At 51.4% G+C, this 23,748-nt stretch overlaps 1 protein-coding gene and 1 long non-coding RNA gene across 3 annotated transcripts in view; one reads left to right on the forward strand and one right to left on the reverse strand.

Annotated features, from left to right (window-relative positions):
• BTBD9 (BTB domain containing 9) overlaps positions 1-23,748 on the forward strand; it is a 381,549-nt gene that overhangs the window by 352,124 nt on the left and 5,677 nt on the right. Inside the window, exon 10 of the mRNA XM_014830910.3 lies at positions 7,343-7,421. Within this exon, the coding sequence (XP_014686396.2) occupies positions 7,343-7,421 (79 nt within the window). The remainder of the gene's footprint in view (positions 1-7,342; positions 7,422-23,748) is intronic.
• On the reverse strand, positions 1-23,748 carry LOC123288293 (uncharacterized). 2 transcript variants are annotated; one of them, XR_011504991.1, is made up of 3 exons: positions 11,350-23,748; positions 8,379-8,521; positions 1-2,031 (listed from the first exon to the last, which is right to left on the reverse strand). It is a non-coding gene; the product is annotated as an uncharacterized lncRNA (long non-coding RNA). The 2 variants fall into 2 exon arrangements; XR_006531917.2 differs by having other exon boundaries at positions 1-6,263.

A 23,748-nucleotide genomic window follows, 5' to 3' on the forward strand; every position in this document is an offset into this window, starting at 1 on the left:
GAAAACTGCCTGGAATCTTTTTGTGTGTGGATGGTCTTGTGGGCTTCAGCTGAAGGTCATCAGACAGGGATTATGCATTTCATCGGGAGACCCCTGTCCGCTCATTCCAGTCAGCACACCAGCTGCCTGCTCTCCTTCTCACTGGACCCCTCCTCCAGACCTGCGTGGCCATTTCCCCCATTCGTGGAGGTCTCAGCTCAATTGTCCCTGTGCCAGAGAGAACTTCCTTAAATACATTATCTAAGGCAGTGTGCCCCTCTCAGTCACTCACACTCCATTGTTTTTCTCCATAGCCCTTCTTTAACTCTCATTTGTTTTTCTCTCTCCCACTAGAATGTAAGCTTCTTGAGGGCAGATCTAAAACAGGGCCTCCTCCACAGTGAGCACTTGATAAGCGTTTGTGGAAGGAAGAATTCAGAGACAGAGAGAAGGAAGGGGAGCAGTATCTCTAGGTCTTTCCTCTTGGGCTGGTCAGAGTCTCCAGAGGGATCTTCCAGTCTCCTGCCGGGGGGTTAAGCCTGGATCACATTGCCCTGAAAGCCAGGGAGGGCAGGGGACTGGAAATCTCACCATCTGGGATATTCACTTCTGTGTCATCCCTCATTCTCAGCCCCCTCAGGATCCCACTCTCTGCTGCGCCTGGTGCCCACAGGGTCCAGACCCTTTGTTCAGGGACTCCAGAGGGAAATCTGTGTCCTGCCAAGGCGGAGGAGGCTCGTCCCCCGTGCAGGCGTGAGAGGGGGCCGGGGAGTCTACTGCTCCTCCTACTTGCTTTCAGCCAGGGCTTTGGTTCAGCCCCTGCACATCCCCGCCTGCAGAGGTGGCTAGTGACTCAAGGCCATGAGCCTTCCTAGGGTTCTGCAGGAGGAGTCTGCCTGCTTAACACAGAGACGGTAACGTCTCCTCATCCAGTCTGTGTTTTGCGCTCGTGTGTGTGTGTGTGTGTGTGTGTGTATCATAACACATGTATTTGATATGAAACAGTTATTAAATGTCCTTACTGCCCTTTTAGTGGAGGGAGCAAAGATTAACCCAGTGTTCAGTTTGCCATGTTTAGCTGCCAGTCTGGCCCTGGCCAAATGCTTTCTTGTGTCCATCTCCCCAGTGTTCACCAGGTCTGCTACAGAAAAATTCTGACATTTGCGTTCTCTTCATAGCATAGGCAGCAGAGTCATGTAATTTCCTGGAGCTGAAAAGACCAGGCACCCTTGGCATGGGATCCACATAATCCCCAGAGAAGGCGGGCTGAGGCTTATGATGGAAAGCCATTCTAGGCTGAGGCTGCTGCCTCCCTTTCTCCTGTCGCCCCAGGCCCCGTGAGGTGTTCTCGCCACCCAGACCCTGCCCTGACAGATGGCGCCTGCACACTGCTCCTCCACCCAGTCGCTCTCCTGTCCCCTGCTTGCTGCCCCTAGAGACGCAGCTGTCTGAAGCCAGTGCACCACCTGGCAAACCCACGCCCCTGGGGGGACTAACTCCACCTTTCTCCCTAACTGTTGTATTTGCGGTTTAGTTAATTCCACCTCCGGCAAATTTTTCCTCACATAAACACAGACATGGTTTTAATTCCTTTCTTCTCCCTCTTTCATTTTATTTATTTCAAGAACAGTTTAAAATATAGAAAAGAAGAAAAAGTAATATAACATTCACTCACATACTCATCCCCAGAATTGATTGTAGGTAATATTTTTCACATACACTTCGTCTTTTTTATTTTAATCAAAGAAATGAAATGTTCCAGTTACTGTTGAAGTCTGCTTTGTCCCCATCAGCAGTCGCATCCTTCACCCCGCCTCAGAGACAACCACCATCATGAATTCAGCATATCTCCTTCCAGAGCATTTGAAAGATACTTTATAAGCATCTGTGTTGCCACGAGGAGCACGTGTCCAGTTTGGTGTGTGTAGTGCCATGCTGTCTGTCATCCTGTACCTTGCTCTTGAGCACAGCCTGAGGCATTGTAGATCTCACCGTCCTGGTCCGTATGGAGAGAGGGAGCGGGGGCCGAGCCTCTGCACTTCGCCAGTTTCCCTGTGTGTGAGCGGAAAGATGGGAGAGTCGTAGCCAGTGGTTACTGTCCTTTTACCCCATATCAGGCACTTTTGCTTTTCTCACGGGGCCTCCCAACCCTAAACAGTAAGTACCGCACTGATGTCACCCCCATTTCACATGGGAAACTGAGACTGCAGGGGGCTGTCATTTGCCTGAGGTCAGCTTGTGATCCACTCGTGTGTGTGATCTCCAGCCCGGAGTCATGGCAAATGCATAAGTGAGGTGTCAGTAATATTGGGGACCCAGGTGACAGTGAGTAGCCAGTGTCCCAGCCTCTCAGTAATCGGGAAGTTGCTCATTGTGCCCTTTGATGGAAAGAACACAAAGTAACAGTCATTAAATCTGCCTTCTCTTGTTGACTCTACACTTGGCGGCCCTGGGATGTTGGCAGATCACTAGTCTTCTCTTTCTGCCTCAATGTCCTCACCTTTGAAATGGGATTTCCAGTTGGCTGCCTCCCTGCCGAACAGATCGCATTGGGAGCCCAATTAGGCAGGTCGTGCTTGTGAAGCACTTTGCCAACCACACAGGAGCCTGCAGACGGCGGCTTTGAGGAGGCCAGGTCTTGGCCCGCTTCCTTACTCTCCTTGTCCTCAGACCACCTGCCGTGTTCCAGCTGCATCTCCATCACTTATGTGCGTGACAGTATTTAATCCTGATTCCTCAAACACCAGCTTTAAAGAGATTGTTTTAAGCTGTTTAATTACTACTATGGCAACAGCATCATTTTTTCTTCCTTTTTTAACTTTATATATACAGTATTTTGGCCTCACTATGGATTAAATTGAGTTTTATGGGTGGGCCTGGGAACCCAATCAAAATTTATAGCTTTATTCCTCTGGAAAAATTGCCTCCAAGCTTCAAACAACCATTATAAGGGAAGTTTGGAAGCCCACCAGTTTGCGAGCTGGGACCACTGTGCTGTTCACATGGTTCTCTAGTTAATTCGTGGAAGGATAGCTGATCTCCCCAGAGAGATTATAAACTTCTTAAGGGCAAGTACTACAGCTTGCAGGGACCCCCATTACACCCAGCAGGTGCCAAGCTCAGGAGTGTATTCAACAAATACTTGTGCAGTTTCTGCAAAGCCCAGCTACGTTGTCTGCCTCCAAGAGATGGGTGCTGATGGGTGAGGCTTGAGTGCCCCAGGACCCTCTGCAGTCGTCCTTAAATCATACACTGTCGAACTTGAGGCTCAGGGAAGCAGTGTGTCTTGTCCAGGTTCTTTTGGATGAATTGTAATTATAGTAGTAACAGCTCTATCAGCTATTTTTTCAGCACCTCATATATGCCAGCTCTGTTGTAGATGCTTTACATTTGTTAATGTATTTAATCTTCACCGAAAAAGTGTAGTTATTTATTTTTTTTTAAAGATTGGCACCTGGGCTAACAACTGTTGCCAATCTTTTTTTTTTTCTGCTTTATCTCCCCAAATCCCGCTGTACACAGTTGTATATCTTAGTTGCAGGTCCTTCTAGTTGTGGGATGTGGGACGCCGCCTCAATGTGGCCTGACGAGCGGTGCCATGTCCGCACCCAGGATCCTAACTGTGGGCCGCCGCAGCGGAGCATCCGAACTTAACCACTCGGCTTCGGAGCCGGCCCTGTAGTTATTTTTATTATCCTCATTTTACAGATGAGGACACTGAAGCCCAGAGAGGTTAAGCAGCTTGCCTAAGCTCACAGAGCTGGTAAAAATGCAAAACTGAGATTCAAACAGGCAACCTGGCTCCAGAGCCCGTGCTGTCAGCCTCTGTGCCATACCAGGTCTAGCCCACAAAAGGCCAGGATGAGAACCTACGGACTAAGGGGCCAGCCCAGTGGTGTAGTGGTTAAGTTTGTGCGCTCTGCTTCAGCAGCCCGGGGTTCACGGGTTCGGATCCCAGGTGCAGACCTATACGCCACTCATCAAGCCACAGTGTGGCGGCATCCCACATACAAAATAGAGGAAGATTGGCACAGATGTTAGCTCAGCGACAATCTTCCTCACCAAAAAAAAACCTTGCACCCTTGACTGTCACCCCAGTGACCCTCTGAACTGGAAGTATTTTGCGTAATACTATAGTACTGGCATTTCACTTGCTTCCTGTCATGTGATCTGTATGAAAACCTTGGGCAGTAGGCAAGAGAGGTCCTTTCTTTTTTTTTAATGTTTACTTATACATTCTACCAAATTCACACAGTATAGAAAGGTACAAAAGTACAGCAAGTGTTTCTTGAAATCTTCCATCTAAAGCTGAGATCTGGATCAACATTTCGGCAAACGTTCTTACAGACATCTCCCTTCGAATGCGTATGTGTATGGATACATATTTCCAGTTTCCGCATTGGAGCCTCATTCTAGATGCCGTTCTGTAACCGGGGGAGTGGTATTATTTCTGTCAGCATTGGACAAACGAGGAAACTACAGCCCAGAAAAGGGGAGTGATTTGTCTGGTGGAGAGCCAGCAAATGCCAGGGTTGGGGCTTCAATCCTGGGTGGGTTTTTCTGGTTTTAGGGGTAGGCTCTCAAAGCAAAGTCCGCATGTATTTTTGGACGCTGGTTGCTGCTGTTCAGATGCTTCCGTCACCCAGTTCTGGCTCTGAACTGAGTGGGTGCCGCGCCCTGATGCTCCACGGTCTTCCTGGGAGCGCTGGCTACTACAGAAGAGATTCAGGTTGCTTGGCGAGCAGGAATATTTATACAGCTCTCGATAAACCCCAGTGAAAATAGCTGGCACGCTTTTGCATAGACTAACTGTTGGTAGCAGTTTCCTGGCCCTGTGAAATCTCAGCTGAGGTAGCCTCCTTCGAGGTTGCACAGCGACTGCAGACGTGGCTCAGACCTGATGACCATTCCAGTGCCACCTTATTTTCCCATCAAGCAGCATGTAAAGTTGTTTTGAAGAAGCTGAGGGGAACTGGAATCTCATATTTGGGGAGGGAGAGAGATCTGCTCATTACCTCATCCTCACCAACTTCCCTTCCTGCTGATACTTAGGTCTGAGGGTTGGTATCCAGTTTTGCTGAAAAGGAAATCATCTATTTAACTCTCAGGCTGTGTTAGTGAAAATGAACTCTAATGTGATTAGATATTAATGCAATGTAATGGAGGATTGGTATTAAATTGAGGCCTTCTGATCTTATTGCTCCACAAATGCTCCCTCCTGCTCAGGCTGCTGCCCTGGCAGCCCTGCTTCCCCAAGCGGAAGTGGGGGGCAGTGGCCCCCAAGCCCTGAGCCCGCCGTGGAAGCCTGGTGTGGGGAGAGAAAAGCAGAGGGGAGGTGGCAAGAGGAGCAGCAAGTGAGAGAAGGGACACCAGGGTTCAGGCCTGGCTCTGCCCAGGGCCGCTCACAGCCAGACCTCACTTCCAGCACTACCTTGGGCCTCCGTGACTTCACTGTGGAGGGAGGTGGGGTTGGACACAGGGGCCTGATTCTGGGCCTGCCCCCACTCTCAGAGCCGCAAGCATGCTGCTGAGGACTGTGAGCTTACAGGTGTCAAGGTTTACCTTTATGTCCAGAAGCACTTGAAGACTTCTTTGATAGGCACAGGGCTAGAAAGCTAAGAAGAAAATCTTTACCTCCTCCTCCACTCCCACCCCCTCCACCTCGATCCCTTTTGTGAAACTGACTTGAACCTAATGGTTGTCACTGGCTGTTGTCACTTGTCCTCGTTGTTTCCCTTTTCCCGGAGGGTGGTCTGAGGAGCAGGCAGTGGACCAGCTTTGGTATGTGCTGTAGCTTCCTTTAGAGTGGGGATGGGACTCTGATGCCCCATGCAGTGCAGACCCTTCAGTTCCCCTGACCCACCAGAGGAGGAATGCAAGTCTGTCGGTAGTTACATGGCTTAGCTCAGAAGTGACAGCGAGGCCCATGGGAGCCCGGGCCTTCCTCGTAGGCCTGCTTCAGCCCACAGCCCACTGGCCGCATCCCACCCAGCAGACTCCCAAGAAAGCCACGTGGGTCTGGGGACAAAACAGTCTGCCACCGAGAAAATAGGCCAAGAGTGCAAGCTCCGGGGATGGTCAGGTGGCATCACCTTCACATGAGTAACAGCATTTTTGCGAAAAGAGTGATTTTTCTTATGCTGTTTCCAGAAAACTGCTTTCAGAGGCACAGACTTTGTACATAGGATGGTAACGACTTTTTAATGACCTTAAGGGGCCTGGTGTCCAGGCAGCAGTGAGTCAATCTCAGTGGGAGGCTCACAGTGAGAGAGAAGATGGAACACCTGAAACCAAAGGGAGAAAAACAAACCACAAATACATATATTTTCTTTGGTAGCGTTACTTGGTAATTAGACAATTACGGGAAACAGCTTCCCAGCAGCTGGCATTTCCACTGTGTGCGGAGGAGGGATGGCAGCAACTGTGAACTCCTCGCATTTATTACAGAAAATATTATTGGAGTTTACAGTTGTGGGTGCCATGCTCTCCTCCAGTGCATTCTGATGAGCTGTGAGCATTAACCAAGAGCAGAGCCCGCCTCTCGGGGTTTGTTGAGGGCCTGCTCGGCTGGGCTTTAAACGAGCTGGCCCAGCGCCTGCTGAGCCATGAGGAATTTCCTTTAAAATATTGGGGCTACTTTTGAGTGCGCCCAGAGACTGGCCAGTCCAGAGAATGAACCCTTTGAGGGGATGAGTTTGGAAACCGGAAGGGGAGGAGCAGCGGCCTGTGGAGGAGGTGCCTCTTCTTCCCCAGGTGCCATCACATTCCTGGGGGGGTTCCAACAAGAGCCTGGGTTCATGCCGAAGTGAGTGACCCCGCTTCTCTAGCTGCAGTGCTGGGCCCCCACAGCCCTCCCCTCGCCCCGCCCGCATTCCTGCCCTGGTTCCAAACTCACCTCCTCCCGGAGCCTTGAGTGAAGTCACTACACCCACAAGGACGCGCCTCCCTTCAGCCAGCAGCCCTCTGGGGTGGACCCGTCGTGGTCCCGGTTCAGAGGAGCAAATGTATTTAATGAACTGCTGCCAACCTTGGTCACTATCCTGCTTGGCCGCACGCTTGTCACAGTGTGAACTCGGTCTGCACCTAGTGGTGCTTTATGGAGAGCTTTCTAAGAATCCCAAGGCACAGTCCCAGAATGGTGGGGGCACCTGCTCTGATAAGAGTGTAGGTTCTCAGTGGGGACACTGTGTCCTTGCTGCCTCCCACAGGCACGCATTAGTGGAGCCCTGAGTCCTGTCCCTGACCCCCACCCCTCCCACAGCACAGGGGACAGGAGGCCCCCCTCTCGGCTCCATCGGCCCGCACCGACGGCAGGGGTAACTGTACCGTCTAACCAGGCAAATGGCTGTGCTCTCTCTCACAGGTCCTGGCAATCAGTAACTTTTGAAAGACAGCCTGCCTCCTTCATCCGAATCGTTGGAACACACAACACAGCAAATGAGGTAAGAGTCTCCTTTCGTGAGAGACCCTGTGATATTTCATGATGTGCAGGTAAATGCTACATCCCGAGTTAAGTGGAACTGTTTGTTCTACCCACTAATGGCCATTGTTCAGACAGCTTGGTACAGAAGAAAGTCCTGCTCTTGCACAGTGGGGATATCGTTATCATTTCTGGATGTCTCTTCAGTAGCAAATGAAAACCAGCTCCTATGGCTTGCTTACTCCCACCGTCCTCTCTGTGGAGCCAGCCACCACAGAGACCTTGAGAGGTCAAATGCCCTGTCCTCAGAGTCTCAGCCTTCCCAGACAACAGCTGTTTCTGAGCTCCCTTGACCCTCTGAGCATGGCGTTTAAGGAGCCCAGCCCCACGGGGGTGGCTGTGGCACACAGTTGCTGGTTTTCTCTGTCTACTCGGTCCTGTGCACATAAATGTTTGAGCGAGCCTCTCCCTTCCAGGCCTGTTCCTCCCCTGGCACCCGGGCCTGATGCCAGGGGCAGGCAGGTGTTCTGGCCGACCGTGCTGTTTGTAGATGTCCCTTCACTTTGGATTTAGCGAGGGAAGGGGGGCAGGTGGTTTCTCTCGTTTTTGGTCCCCGCAGCCAGGGCGGCAGTCAGGTGAGCCTGGCCTCCAACATTGCCCTGTGGTGCTCTCTGGAACAGAAATGGCTCCGGAGAAATGCACTGGGTTCCTCTGATTGGAAAAGAGAAGACAGTGCCCACAGGGAGTAGAGAAACAAGGACGCTTAAGTATGAGGGAGGGCGCTATTAATAATTGTGCCAGGATGGCGAGGGTCGGCCAGGCCCGAGCCAGGCACGCCTGGACTACCATCCACTCAGCAGTGTGGATTCCCATTGGGCTCACAGAGGCACCTCGGGGTCTACTTAGACTATTTAGGGTGAGAAGAGCGTTTGTTTCAATTTTGAGTTTAAAATAATCAATATGCAAGTTAATTGCTTACCTTTTCTGTTCTTCAAGTGGGTGTTGAGTGAGCCCTCGTGGTGAGGGCTTGATGTCTAGCCGATGGCCGGGCTGTGACTTAGTCTGCTGCATACACTCTTGCTTTTATAGTCATGGGTGTTTGGTGTCTACCTCTGGCGATGGCTGGTGAAAGACAGGAATCATAGGAACGGGAAGGTTGAAACTCAAGAGGTAAAGGAAAGGCATAAAAAGAGTAACAGTTCCTCAGTTTCTCCTTAACATAATCTTGCTCAGCTCTGTGCAGGACCAGCTTCCTGGGCATGCGACCAGGACATTTGCCTGGGCCTCTGCACCTGGAAGGGGGCTCCGTGCTTGGGGTTTAATGCTCTCCAGCACCATCTTAAAATTCTTAGTGATTTTACCTTTGAATTTTTTTCTCTAAGGGAAGCCCCATGGGACGGTGGAGCATGCACCAGGGGCCTGGAGCCTCAGCTCACTCACAGGCCCGCCTCTGCCCCTTTTGGCCTCCCCAGGATGGGTTCTCAGCCACCTGCCCAGCTGCCCCACGACCCCTGCCCCACTCCACTCCCACTTGGGCCCTGGCATGTCTGCAGGGAGGGCTGGATCTGGTATGAGTCATAGCACGGGGCCGGCTCCTGTGAGGGTCTGCCCTGGCCTGAGGAGTTTCCCGGTGCCCGAGGGAGTGCAGCATTAAACAGCAAATGAAAACCCCAGGACGGGTCCAAAGGGAGACTGTGGGATAAAAGAAAAAGCTTTTTTCCTGCTTTTTGAACAAGAGGCTCTAAATGTTCATTTTGCACTGAGCCCTGCACCTGACATCGCTGGCCCTGGACTCGTGCATTGTGTTCATCGGATCAGACTTCTCTAGAGCACGTCAAGGTGTTTGCGGTACTTCAAAAAGCATTTTAAAAAGTGAAAATATTGTGATGATTTATATGCATTTTGCCTTTTTATTTATTTAGAATAAAAATGATAACCACCCACAATGTGTTTCTTGCAATTAGGAGCTTGTAAACAGAAGCCTAAAACTTTCTACCGCCTCCTTTCAAACAGACCTGAAAATGGTGAAAGTAAATCAACTGATATTTCTAAAGCACAAAATTAAAGACTGCCAAACTTCAGGCCACAAAAGCAGTGTTTTCTTTTTTTGACGATGTAACAAAAGTAAATTTGAATCTACATTTTAATAAATATTGATCCCCAAACTAAACATCATATTTTTAAAATTTTTACAATAAATCCTAACTTTTCCTACCACTTAAATTTGTTAAATTAATTGTGTGTATTAGTTACTAAATTGGAAAACAGTTTCAGTTTATCTTACATAATAATCTATTGAGCTAAAATTAAATATTTTTCATTTGTAGTCACTTGTTTCTTATATAACACACCCAAAAAATAAAAAAGACCAGATTTTTCCTTAGTTGCTAAACGTGACTCTGCAGTTATGTATTACAGCAGTAACCAGAGGAGACTGAGAGACACTGGGGTGAGTTTGCTTAGGGTCTTCTTCCGGCTCTCAGCCCGAGCACCCCACCTCAGTGACCAGATGAAGAACTACCCCTCACAGATCTCGAAGACTGAGGGCAGGATCTTCTCTCCTTGATGAGTTTCCCAAAAACGTCTGTGCAGGGAGCCCCAGCCGCTTGGGACGAGCCGATGTGGAGACTGGACCAGCCAGTTCTAATGGGCTGACTAGTGGGTCACTAACTAACTGGGGTCTGGTGCATTGGGCTGAGTGATTTGCTCGGCTGCCTCATTGAGTCAGTTACTGATCAGGGGAAAAAGCCTCAAGGTAGTGTCGCCAACTGGGAAACATCTTAAATCAGAAAATAATGACTGGGATCGTAAGGCAGGATACATAAACTGTATCATTCTCAGAACACATAAGAAGGCACAAAAAAGTGGAATTTCACTGGGCATCAAGAATATAGCAAACTCTCAAAGAGAACGTTCTTGACTGCGGCGTCCTCGGTTCTGAGATGTCCTTTGGAAAGGAGCATCACCTGTCTTAGAGGACAGTGGGGATGTGTGTCAGTCGGTGTGGCGAGGCTCCGAGGTGTGAGGGACGGGTTGCATTTGAGGGAAGTGGGGTGACTCCAGTTAGGCAGGCAGGGCTCCTGGGGAGGCAGCCCTGCAGGAGAACTGTGGTTGCGCAAAACCTCTGGGAAAGGAGGCCGGGGCAGAGTTGAGAAATCAGGGTGGCTGGGGGTGCAGGACAGCCCTGATCCCCAGAACCATGCCATCAAAGTGTCGGAGGCAGGTGCCTCTTCCTCACAGTGGAGGGCAGTGCAGAGGGCAGCAGGGTCCTCAGTCTGTCACTGCTTGTTTGCTAGGTGACATCAGCGGCCTTCCTTTAGTCAGAGCCAGGACCTGTTTCCCTTCAGATTCTGTTACCAACCCAGAGGCTGTTTTGTGCAGGTGCTGCCCCATCCAGGGAGGGAGGGTCAGAGCAGGGAATGGTGGGGAAAGTGCAGCTTGGAGACGCCTGTGAGCTGAAGAGCATTCAGAAGAATTGGGGTTGGGCTGTTTTGGCAAGAGGTGGAAAGTGGCCTGCACAGTGTCTAAGTGGCCAGAGCTGCCAGCAGCTGTGTGACTGTGGCAATGGCAACTGCCTCGACCTCCATCCCAGCCGTTGTTGGAACAGCACAGCGTGCCGAGCTGCTGCAGGGTGGGATTTCTTGCCCGATGTGGGCTTTGCTGCAGTGGCGGCCGGGCCTTCCTGCTCCAGCGTGGCCTGGGCTGCATGTTAATTTCCCCGCTTCCCTCCTATTGCCGGCTCTCAGGCGGGCTGTGGAGGCTCAGATTTCCTGATCACCTGTTCTGGCAGCTTCTGATTTCCTGTGGCATTTTATCCCTCTCCTCTGGGAAGTGTATGTCTGCTGCTGGCATCTGTCTCTCATCTTCCTTTGTGAGCACCACCGCAATGAATTCATTGAACTTTTTAGCTACGTTTATGACTTCTGTCAATAAATTCCCCTAATGCTTACCTTAAAGACTCCACCGCTTCCTTCAGTGACCTCCTGCTCCTTGTGTACATGGCGCCGTCCTTGTGATTTATCTTAACTTCTTAGAACATTTCCTTTCATTTCCCGGAGTGTGTGTGTCGTCTCCTGCTCCGTCATCTCCCCTGTGCGTGGCGTGCTTCTCACGGATCTCGTGTTCCTCTCCTTTACCCTTGGATGCCTTTCCCACACTCCCTCTCTCTACCCACTCTCGGGGCTTCCTTTGTCTTCTGCTCACGCTCAGCACTAGATGGCAGGCACATGTCAGTGTGTCTCGCAGCATGGCCCCTCCCATCCTGCTCTCCTTCAGTCTGTTCTCGTTCGTCTGATTCTCCCCAGTGCCTGTAACCAAAAAGGTCCTCTTAGCTGTTCCTCAGTCACATTAGGGTGATCTCAGTCACCAACCTAACCATCGTGTGGCCATTCTGGCGTGGTTGCCCATCTGCCTCAACTGCGAATCCACTCTGAGCCACTCAGGCAGCCGACACTGTTCCCCTTCTAAGCCTCTCTTGTCTGAAAAAGGTTAGAGACTGGGCCTTGTCCACACCACCACTAGTGTCGGCGGATCCGAAGTTTCTCCCCAGTAACTGTGGCGCCACGCATGCTGGTGCCAATACAGCACCTCTCACAGGCCCTTCCCTTCTGTTTCATTAATTATCGCAGCAAAATAACAAAGGCTCACTCCTACATCCTTAAAGAGAGCAGTCTGGGGCCAAAATGAGATCCATCTGTGGACCCAGAAACATCAGTCAGTGTATTGAAAGAAGTAGAAGTTACGCCTGTTTCTTTTTACTGCTTTTATGAAAACCCGGCTTTGAGAGCAAGTTCTGGAGTGATTTTGCAGTAGGCAGAGAGCTCAGGGGCACAAGCAGTCCCAGGGGTTAAAAAGGACTGTAGGAAAAAGTAACTCTCTGCAGTATGGAAAGACTGGGTTCCTGCTCACAAGCGCCACATAAGAGCCTTTGTCAAGTCAATAAGAGGAACTGAGGATGGTATCGACAGTCTGCAGGCCGCTCGCAGGGTTCCATTTTGCTTACTGAATTTATGTAGCTGAGGAGAGAGGCTGTGTCCTATTTTTCTTTGTATCCCTGGCACCCAGCATGGGCCTGGCGCGTGTGAGCATAGAGTACCTGTTGGCTGAATGAGTGAATGAACCATTCAGTCTGTCCATCCATCTCTCCCTCTCCCCATCAGTCAGCCAAATGAGAAAAAGCCTTAGTGAAACAACTTCTCATCGTCAGGAGACCCTGGCATCCCACAGCAGAGTTTCTATAGTCAAGCTGAGGAGATTGTTAAACCAGAAACTTCTGTAAATGGAAAAGTATGTATGCCAAATACCTCAGTATCTCCTAGTTTAGGACCCTTATAATAATGATAATCGTTATTATAATAGCGGTAGTATTTACTGAGCACTCCTATGTGCTAGGTCCTATTCCAAGCCCTTTATATTGATTACACTATTTAATCCTTATATGTGAAGTAGGTTCTACTCTCACCACATTTTAAAAATGAGGAAACTCAATACCAAGTGCTGGCAAAGGTGTGGAGCAATGGGCAGTTCTCCACCAGTGCTGTGGGAGTGCAGACTGACACGGTCACCCTGGAGAACAAGTGGTGTGATTTGTTAAAGTTGAACCCATGCATGCCTGCTTGTGACTGAGCATTTTCACACCTATGTATGTTCTCTAAAGAAACTCTTAATACAAGTTCATGATGCAAGAATGAGGACACTCAGGGCAGCACTGTTCATACCAGACCCAGTCGGGATACCACCCGATCGTCCATTCCCAGGAGAATGGATGAGCAGGGTGAAGTATGTCCAGGGGGCTGCGATGCATGTGGATGGATGTCACGGCATCGCGAAGGAAAGAAGCCAGACACAAAACAATACGTATAGTAGGGTTACATTCATATAAACATCAAAAACATGCAGAACCAAACTGTAACATTTAAGGATGCATACACAGGTGGTAAAACTATTTAAAAAAAAAAAAAAAGCAATGGAATGATTACTCTTAAACCCTGATTTGTCATTGCCTCGGGGTGGGGAGGCTCGGATTAGGAAGGGCCGCGTGGAGAGACAACGAGGCACGAGTGACATTCCTGGTTCTTGACCCAAGGAGAGTTTACATGACGTTCACTGTATAGTTATTCAACAAGCTGTACTTCTGTATTTCTTGCACCTTTTAGAGTATAGTTTTCACAATAAAAATGTCTTAAGCAAAAAGGAAACATGGATGGGGAAACTGAAGCTGAGTGCTGTGAAGTGATTTGCATAGGGCCACCCGGCTGGGGAGGGCAGAGCCAGGACTGGAGTCCAGGCAGCCTGGCTCTTAACATCCAGGCTGCTTCATCTTCCAGAAACACGTAATAACTAGTAAAGGCACAGAAACGAGCCCAGCCCTGCCCTCGCCCAGTTACCCGAGTCAGATGGTGGTGAGCAGATGGTTCCCATGGGCGTGCTCCATGCACCAGTCTATGCTAGATCTAGGAGAGAAACTGAGTCAGGGCCCTTCCTTAGGGGGATTTTAGGTACACTGCCTGACAGAAGTCACCCCACATGGAGAGCACCTTAACTCTAGTGACACTGCGAATAGCACTCGATGCTGTAGATAGTCAGAGATGAAAGTGCCGTGGCGTGAACCGAAGCAGCGGCTGATGTGGCGCTGGGTCCTGTGGGGCCGGTCCTCATCTATAAATGGATCAAGTGATCCCGGCCCTCGGGACTGGGTAGCCATGAATGAGGCTGTGTTGTGGAGGGTTTGGGAGAGTAGGGGGTTACAGATCCCTCTGCACACGCAATGCTTGCCGTGTGGGGCATAGTCATTGGCCCATGGGCTTGTGGCAGGAGGGTCTGCACAAGCCGGCACCAGCAGGGCAGAAAGTCTGCAAGTGGCTGCTTGAGCTGCCCTCCAGGACTACTCAGCACGGAGCCTGGAGTGAGGCAGAATTTATTTACAGGTTTCTGTCAGCCCGGTGAGTGGCTGTGGGCTCCCAGTGCCATCCTCGTTCCCATAGCAACATGTGGCTCTAGTGAAGGAAAAAAAAGCAAAAAACAGGGAAACAGACTCTGTAAAAAAGAAAAACAAACACATTGTTCCCTGGCCTGACGATAAATTACTTCCCAGATACCCCATCAGGTCTGATCACGCCCCCTCTGACTCCCCAGGATTTCCCAGGCAGCACCCTCTGGAGGATGTCCTCTAAGCCGCAAAGGGGCACCTCAGCAGTCCTACGCTGGCTCCCAACGCCAGAATTCCCGGCAGGTCCACACCAGGATTGAAATGGACATCCTAGCGGCAGAGACTCGGAGGGATACGGAGCAGAGGGACCAGCGAGCTACTCCCTCAGAGGGCTCGTGACCTGCAGAGAGAGGCCCAGTTCCAGCCTTCAGACTCCACTTCTGCCAGGGAGAAGGAACCCAGCCGAACCTGGGTGCTCATGGCAGTGATGGGGAAGGGATGCACACAAATAAAACCTGCTCGGGAATAGAAATAACCGAGACAAATCCAGCTTTCAGATGGCACCTGGATGCCCTGTGCGGTGTCTGCAGGGCAGAGGTGGCATTTGCAGGGACAGGCTCGGTGTGGGCAAGGAGAAGACAAGCACAGGAGCAGCAGGGCCGGAGCACAGGGCGGGTGGGCCAGCCTGGCGCCTGTCTGCCTAATGGGCCCGGCAGAGGCTTTGCGCTGCACTGCAGTTGTTGAGGGCAGAGACCGTCTCATGGTATCTTCATGTCTCAGCACCCAGCCCAGTGTCCCGTACACAGTAGCCCCCCCATAAATCAGAGCGGGGGCCAGAGTACAGGGTTCTGAGGGAAATCAGCTCCAGGAATCTCTTGTGCCAACCTGGATCTGAGCAATGAGGAAGAACTGAAGGTCGCACCAAGGCTGTAACCCCCACGACCTTAGAGACGGTGGGGCTTTGACGGCTGTGAGAAGGTCTAGAATCATGAGCGTCAAGAAAATATAGGATGGCGGGAGGGGCGGGCGCAGGTGGTTAAAGGTGAGCCATTCAAACAAAACGTTGGATTTCAGGACTACACGTGCAGCTGATGATGAAGGTCAGGTGCCTCGGAAGAGTCAGGCTAAGGAGAAAGGGGTGTGGAGGGTCTAGAAGTAAGTTCTGAGAAACAGCCAGCATGCACGGGCCAGGACGGGGGCGGTGGGGAGTGCGCCGAGGACGAGAGAGGAGTCGGGGGAGGAAGGCAGGCGCCTTGTCGAGTGTGCACCGGAGACCTCGGCACTGCTGCCAGCCTCACCCCCAGCCAGCGGTGTGATCCCCAGCAGGTCACGTCACCTCCCTGGCTCTCAGGACACTTGTTTTTGAAATAAAGAGAGTGAAATAGATCTTAAAGGTTCCTTCCCAGTGAGACAGAAAAATATTTAATTTGTAGCATAATTAGAAAAGACGATGTTTTACATTTTTATACTTAAATGCCTATCATGAAAGACTTTATTGGGAAAAGAGAGGGCAAGTGACACAACAGTGAGCACTCGTCATTGTTCAAACCCTCCGCAGTCCTTATGCCTGTTGTATTGGAGGAGCAGTAATTCTGCACCAAAAAGTGGCCTGGGAGAAGGGGGCCCCGAACCAAGCAGGTGAGGCCTGGGGGCCTCTGAGCAACGAGACGAATAGGGACCTCCCGCGCTTGAGGGTCCTGTCTCGCGGCGTCCCACTGCCAGGCTGGCACTTGGGGGTTAGGCCTGAACTCTCCGTGCAGGTGGAGCTCTTCCAGACAAAACAGGCACGCGTCACCCGGACGAAGCGAAGACCTGCCCACGGCGACTGAGGCCACACACGCTGGCCTTGAGGGGAGAGGGGGCCACAGCCAGGCTCTCTTGATGCCTGTCCAGTGGGAAGGGGTCTTGGTGAGACCACATCTACCACGTTTTCCTGGGAACTGGAACATGTGCCTTTTTTTTGTTTCTTAGTTTTTCAAAAATAAAAAGATTCTTCTCTCCCACTGCAGGGCCAAATTAGGTAAGACAAGAGAATGAATCACTCTCCCTGGAGCTCTAGTATGTGCTGTTAAAAACAGCAGTCAGGAATTCTGGGACTGCCTGGGGTGATATGTATTGGAGAGCCTCTTTTTCTAGAACCTTCCAAGCAGTGGAATTCCAGTTATTTGTGGGTGCCCTGGCCTGTGTGAATATGGGAAAGAGACATTGGAAAGTTAGAAAAACTGTTGCCATACATAAGCAGTGTCACCAAGAAATTTACTCCCATACCAAGTCGGAATAAGTACTTGTGCAAAACTGCTTGGGTATCCTGTCGCCCCTAAGCAATCCTGAAAAGTTGTTGCTCACAATCTGGAAATGTCTTCCTATGAAGTGGGTTCCTTAACTGAAAATAATATTTCGGGCTGTTTAGATGTACATATATAAAACTTTGGTTTATAAAAAGCCATGTTTTGTTGGAAATACTTGGTCTTCATTTTTAAAGGAACAAAAATAAAACATCTTAACTTCTCCTGAGGCGAGTATAAGAAAGACGTTAATTGTCACGCCCATCAGGAGCAGTTAACGTTTACTGAGTGCTGAGTGGGTGTGTGCTGCTGCCACGTCAGATGCCATGAAACACAGACCGGAAGTCTTCAGGGTGGTATAATTCAGAAGGACGCCTTTGTGTCTGACTTCTGGGCAGAGAGCAGTGAGAGGTAGGTATCTATTTTATAAAGATGCGTCACCTTGTAAATGTAAGGTGAAAGCTTAGATCAGAAATCCTATTTATATTGGTTGGCATGAAAGCAGTCTGTGAAAATTACTCAGGAGAAACCAGAAAAGCAACGTAGAGCCATTGGTCAACATTTATTAAATTTTACCAATTTCTGCAACAGTTCATAGTGGACTCTTAGGCCAACTTGGCAAATTGGCAGAGGCTTCTCTGCTTTTGCAAAGAACTGTCGAGCAAATTGTGCTTGGGGAGTCCCTCTAATGAAAGGCGGCAGAGAGCGGCCCACTGAGGAATTAGTGTGATCACCAGGAAGGGGCCAGTACATTGTGTACATCCTTTCCAGTGTTCATGGAGAAAAGAACACCCCAGACTGTCTGAAACATGTTGAGAATTATGGCTCCCAGAGAGGAACAGCAAAGTGATAATAAACAGCAGCTACAAAAAAGGACACGCGGGTAGTGACTAAGGCTGTGTGGGATTCATACACACGACTACATTCCAAATTAGCCGGCTCCTCTCGGGGGATAGATCCAGAGGCTGTTGAAGCTGGTTCAGCGAAGGTGCCCCTTTGTGAGCAGCGGCAATCAAACAGGCTAATGGGATACATGATTGCCGAAAAGGAGAAGGGAAAATGATGCGGTGACGGTGGTAATGGTTTTGCATAAATCAGTAGTGCGCCTCTGCCCTGTATGCCTCATTCACTTTTGGTCACAGCCTTTTCGAGGGGTGTCACGGTCTTGGGAAGGATTGGAGGAAAGCAGCTGAATCACACCAGCCCCTGAGCAAAGAGAAACTCAGGGCCTGGCTGTTCCTCCGAGAGGGAGGCCCAGAGGTGCTGGGTGGGAAGAGGAGCTTGGGGGTGCAGTGGGACAGGCGGCACATTTCCAGATGGGAACCCGCCCCCCATGGTAGCGAGGACTTCTCCAAGCTGTCGGAGACCTCCAGTTCCCGTGTGACAAGAGAAGAGGCACCGCAGCCTCTCTTCCTCATGCACCTCTGCAGGGGTGGGAGGCAGCTTCGAGGCCGAGCCCAGGTCATGTGGCCACCAGTGAAGGAGCCAAGTACCCCACAGCTGGTTCACTTGAAAACACCCCTGCTTCCAAGAACCGAATTGGGACGCCCACAGGCGCCTCCCTGCATGCCCATGGACAACGTGCCCATCCAAAAGTGCCCAAGGTCCCAAGGGAAGGAACCCAGCCTTGCACACGATGGTGGTGGAGAGGTGTACACTCCATGATGGTTACTCTGCGTCTGCAGTGGTCCAGGACCTGGCTGGGGGTTGGCTTTGCCCTCGTGCCGTGTTAGGTTCAGGGCTGGTGGTTGGGTTATCAACTGAGATGACTGAGCCAGCACACTGTTCTACAGAGCGGGGAGCAGAGTATCTCACCATGTGACCCAGACCTTTATCTGGAATCCTCCTTTGGCTCCTCCTGCCACACCTACTGCAGATGTCGCGCTCGTTCTGCCCTCTTTGCCTCCACACAGAGGCACCGTCCTTTCCCGACTTCCACCTCCCTTCACCTGCTCACTTTACTGCACACTCTTCTTCGCTATTGCCAGCCCTCACTGATCTTTTCATTTGTAAAACATCCTTTTTCACATAGAATCTTCACCACACAGTTTGTGGCTTATAAAATTAACTGTTTCCTGTGTGTGGCCTTTGAATCCAGCCGAGCCTGCTTGGCTCTCTGGAGATGTTCAGAGAACCTGCATTAAAGTCAGTTGGTCCTTTACTGACACCCTGGAGACTCTGGGGTCACAGACTGAAGCACGGCTCTCAGGCAGCCCTTGCTCCTGATGCTTGGTCGCTGCTCCCTGGCCACAGCACGCCCACCCAGAACCGCAGGAGAGCTCAGCCAGGCAGCGAGCGGCTGGGACTTCCGAAGGCTTCCAGTTTCCCCTGACTTAGCTAGAAGGGTCTACCGTGAGCTCTGTGGTGCTGGGGGAGGAATATCCATAGGAGAACACCAAAACAGCCCCTGAGATGGCATCAGTATTGTTAGACGTGCTGGAATCACAGCCCTTTGCATTATTTTAAAATAGGTTGATTAAATGGGCTAAAGACGGTTGAGCAGTTAATGCCACCCCAGTTAGGAAGAGAGAGATTCAGGCTGGAAGTGGGAATGACAGCGGGAACGAGGGACAACAGCGGGAGTCAGGCCAGTGAGTGTTTACACTATGGACAGTGTCTTCCTGCCAGGACAGTGTGGAACAGAAAGCCACCCTGCCCTCAGGGTAGTGTCTCGTATGGGGACCCTTCCTTAGGTGACAGGCACGTTCTAAAGAACCAGCCGTTAGCCAGAGCCCAGCCACCCTGAGATCTTTTTTAACTTTGTTTTTCAGACCAGAATTTTTATTGACTTGTTTATTCCTGTGTCAGGCGCCGAGGTGGGGAAAGACAACCAGACCTTGGTCCCTGAGTCAGGTAGGAGCTGACAGATCGGTAGACAGAGGCAGGAAGAGGGGCCGGGCCTTGGGCGGGAGGCGCCCTAAAACCTCGCAGGGCTGGCCTGGACTGAAGAGAAGCTTGCAAGAGCAAAAGGAGAGAAAACCCATTTAATACAAGACAGGAGAGCTTGAGGAAAGGTAATAAGGAGTAGGACAAATGTAAGTCAATTCAAGGATTAGCTTCAGCAGGGCCCTGAGGAGAAGCCTCCAAGATATTGACAGGGAGCGCAGCGAGCAAGGATTACACAAATAACCGATTAAAGAACGAGATGGGGCAGGATAAAGAGCTCCAGGGTCAGCCGCGGGAAGGTGCAGTAAAATGCTGCGTGTTCAGAACATCCAGCATTTGGAGAAGATGGAGACGGGCGCTGGGGGTGAAGTACGGCTCCAGGTCATGGTGAGAGAGAACAGGATGTCCATTCGCTTACAAGAAGCTCAGGGAGAGCTTGACTGAGAGTGCCCGTGGGATGTGAAGAAGTGCAGATGTGTCCTGGGGCGGTGGCCCGGGCGCTGAGCAAAAGCGGGCCCCAGGGCATCCCCCCCCCCCCACCCCAGTCCTGTTCTTGGAAAGAGAGGTGTTCATAAAGCGAAAGAGACTGTCGGTAACTGCCAGAAGATGGTCTTGTCGCTCGAGAAGCTGAAGCAACATTGGGCTGGCGGAGAAGAGTAGATTAATAGTTGCCACGTAGATTTTCACATCAGGTCAGAGCTGATGGCACACGTAGTTCTTACATCTGCGTAAAAGGCCCTCCCATCTGGCTGTTGACGGGTACCTGCACATGGGCCCAGACAGGGAGCTCTGCCGTCAAGGAAGGGAGGAAGGAAAGAAAGGAAGAGGAAGGAGGGACCAGGCCTAACTCGGGCCTCTGCAACCCTGAGGGCCCGCAGGAAGCCCCACCACCGAGGCCTGAGCTCTAAGGAGAGAAATGAGCTCGCTCTGAGAGCAAGTCTCCTCCCAGACGAAGACGCATGGCCTCAGTTGGTCTTCATATTAGAGTTTGAAATGTGAAATGTGAAACAGTGGTAGAGAAATGAATTGAAGTGGGGATATGGAAAAATAGTGATGCAGGAAGTAAGCACAGAATTTATATTTTAAATATAATTTCACAGTTGACGTTACGTTTGTCTTCTGTGAACTCTTCTGCAGTAGAAGGGCTCTGTGTCTGCATGTGTGTGTGTGCGTGGTGTGTGTGTGCACGAGTGTGTGCGTGGTGTGGAGTGTACTCGAGCTGTGGAGGATATAGAGCTCCCCGGAGGAGGCGGGGCCGCCCCCTATCCCCCCAGCTCTCTGCCGCAGCTCCTCCTCCTGAGCCCTGCAGTCTCCTCCACTCAGCCCCTCCCTCAGGGACAGTGGCAGGTGTCCCCCAGCCCTGCCCGGCATCCTCTCACTCCCAGGGTACCACTGCCTTATCCTCTACAGATGGGCCCTTATCCAGGAACAGACTCGCCTAACCTGGGCAGATCCAAAGTTCAGTGGCTCTCTTCCAGCCAGCAGGCCCCTACCCAAGGCAGCGTGAGGGTTGCAGTTCTCCTAGGAGCATTGGGGGGCCAGGGGAGGGCCAGCAGTGTGTCTCACCCTCGTGGGCTCAGAGTGTGGCCATGCCCCTGTGCCTGGCTGTCCACACAGGCTCCAGGCACCCACTGGCCCTTTCAGGCACATCACTACCAACCAGTTACACACTTAGGGTTGAGCCTCAGCATTTGCACCCAAGTTCAGTGACAGCTTTACAAGGTGCCTCCTCTTACTTATCTAGGGCCTTTGGCTAGTTTAGGAGGAGCCTGGAGACCCAAGGGAGAAAGGCTTGGGATAAGGTAGTGACGTTCAGACAGCCCAGGCCCTACCGGGTGTTTGTCCAGGATGCTCTGGTTTTAGCAGCTGGTCTTCTGCCCCTGGTCCCCCAGCTCCAGGCCCTGGTGACCAGACGGCTCCCCCAGCCTCAGTTCCTGTCACCTCAACAGCCCACACCCCACTTTCTCTAAGACTCTCCTGCGCCAGCAGGCCCCTCGGGAACTGGACTCACCCCTGAATCCCATTCCAGCTGAGGCCTCGTCTGCACCCTGCTGCCACCCTCACCAATCTTAGCCTCCGTCTCTCTCTGGGATCCACCACTGCCAGGCTCTCCCCCAGTGAGCCTGCGCGGGCCCTCTCGTCCCCACAGCTGCCCGAGCTCCAGCCTCCTGTGCCAGCTTGTCTCGGCCTGAACTTTGGGAACTCTCTTGGATTGATTCACTCCCCTGAACATCACTTCTGACAGGTGACCTCCTGCTCAAAGCTCTCACCCCGCCAAGACCGTGGTGCTGGCCCGAGCTGATCACACTCCCCGCAGTGTGCTCCATCTCTAGGCCCCCGCCCCTCATTGCCGGATGAATCTTCCCAGGCATCCCGGTACCACTTCACGTACACTCCTGAGGCCAGGAGCTCTGTCCTTGGATCTGATGTACCCGCCCGGCCCTGTGGGGAGCAGCCAGTCAATATTCATGGGATGAGTGTCGTGGAGTGTTTCTGCTCCTGAGCCCTCGCTGGCCCCTCTCCTTAGGGTTTGCTGCGCAGAGCTTCTCCTCGGACACCGCTGGGCTCTTTCCTCCCCACGGTCTTCACCCTAGTTACTCCCCTTGCCTGGAGCACTTCTAACGCCAAAATGTCCTCTCCTTCCCTCCGAGGCCTGCCTAGTAACTCTTTAAATTAACTCTATTCAGGGCCTAGGGTCCCCTCGGTGCTGTCAGCAGTGGCCTTCAGACATTTGGTTTGCATCTCCTCTAAAGGGACTTTGGGAGAAAGTGTAATCCTGTGGACGTTTTGAGGTTGAGAAGTAAAATATTTCTTCATAAGTTTAAATACAGTTATTTTTGTTAATATGAGATAGAAAACAAACATTTTATAAGATGGAATATGACTAATTATTAGGAATACATATTTGATGACATGATTTGCTAAAATAGATTTTAAGCGACTTATTGAATACGGCACACCAAATCTGAAAGTAATTGTGGAAAACTTTTATCCACGGGTTTTAGCCAGTGTTTCTTGAAAATGTTTTCATAATTCTGGAAAATTCTAGTTACATTAAAAAAAAAATTGCCTGTCATGTATACACTTCAGTTGGGTACTCAGAACATCTCACTGAGGCCACACTCACCTCCCAGGGGCCCGGCCCTGCCTCTTGGAGGCTGCGTCCCTCCAGGGCTCCGTGGGCACGAGGGAGCCTGCGCCCCAGGGCTGCATGCCCAGCAGGGCAGGCGAGGGCCACGCTTTCCTTCTGGGAGGGGCGAAGGCTGCTGTGAAGTCAGTCATGCTCTCAGGCAGCTTTAGAAAATACAGAATTTGAGGATCTGGAAATTGATTCCCTTCAAACTACTGGCACGCCCTGGGGAGAGTAGATCGTAGCCCACACTGAAGACCAGGGAGCTGGGACCCAGACAGGCTTGGCTGGCGGGCAGTGCTGAGGGGATTTTCCGTGTGTGCGCCGAGGGGGTGTGGGCCATCATCCTGAAGGCCCCCTCCGCCTGCCCCTTCTCCCCGCACCCCCAGGCCGCACGCCAGCAGCCTCGGCCCTGAGCTCCGTGGTGCAGTGGTGGCCCGGCTGAGCACAGGCCTCTGTAATGCTTCGGGGGGGACCCACGGGCAGAGGCAAGCTTTTCCTGGGTCCAGGGGTGGCCGGCTCCTCCACTTGAGGGCAGGGCGTTTGTTCCAGGTTGGCCCAAGTCCCCTCCGCGGCGCTGCTGCCAGCTGGTAACTGTGCCCCAGGAGCTTGTCCCCTCCCCGAGCACAGGGCAAACGTGAGAGGAGGGGCTCCCTTGGCCCTCGGAGATCAGCCCAGGGGTAATGCCCCGCTGACTGTTTTTTTCATAACTTTATGAGATGTAATTCACATACATACAATTGACCCATTGAAATGTACAATTCAGTGGTTTTTAGTGTATTCATGGAGTTGTGCAGCCTCACCACAGTCACCCCCTGTTGACTTTTAACCCAACTGCCAAATGCAAGAATTAATTAATTCTAAAAGAAAAAGGAGCTCATGAGATAAAAGTAACCAAAAAGTGGAGCAACCCAGTGAGAGGTCTTACAGGAACCCCCATCGCGCTGTCCAACTCCAGGCCATCCGAGCACTGACCTTCATCCTTGTCTTCACCGACTGAACCGGGTTTACCAGCTTCCAGTTGCTGTCAGGCGGCTGCTGGGGCAGGGGGTGGGAGGCTCTCCCTCTAGGGCAGCTCCCAGTGGGACGCTGCCCCGCACTCACCGGTCTTTGCCTTCTC

The sequence above is a fragment of the Equus asinus genome, chromosome 8 (assembly GCF_041296235.1).
Source record: "Equus asinus isolate D_3611 breed Donkey chromosome 8, EquAss-T2T_v2, whole genome shotgun sequence".
Lineage (NCBI taxonomy): Eukaryota > Metazoa > Chordata > Mammalia > Perissodactyla > Equidae > Equus > Equus asinus.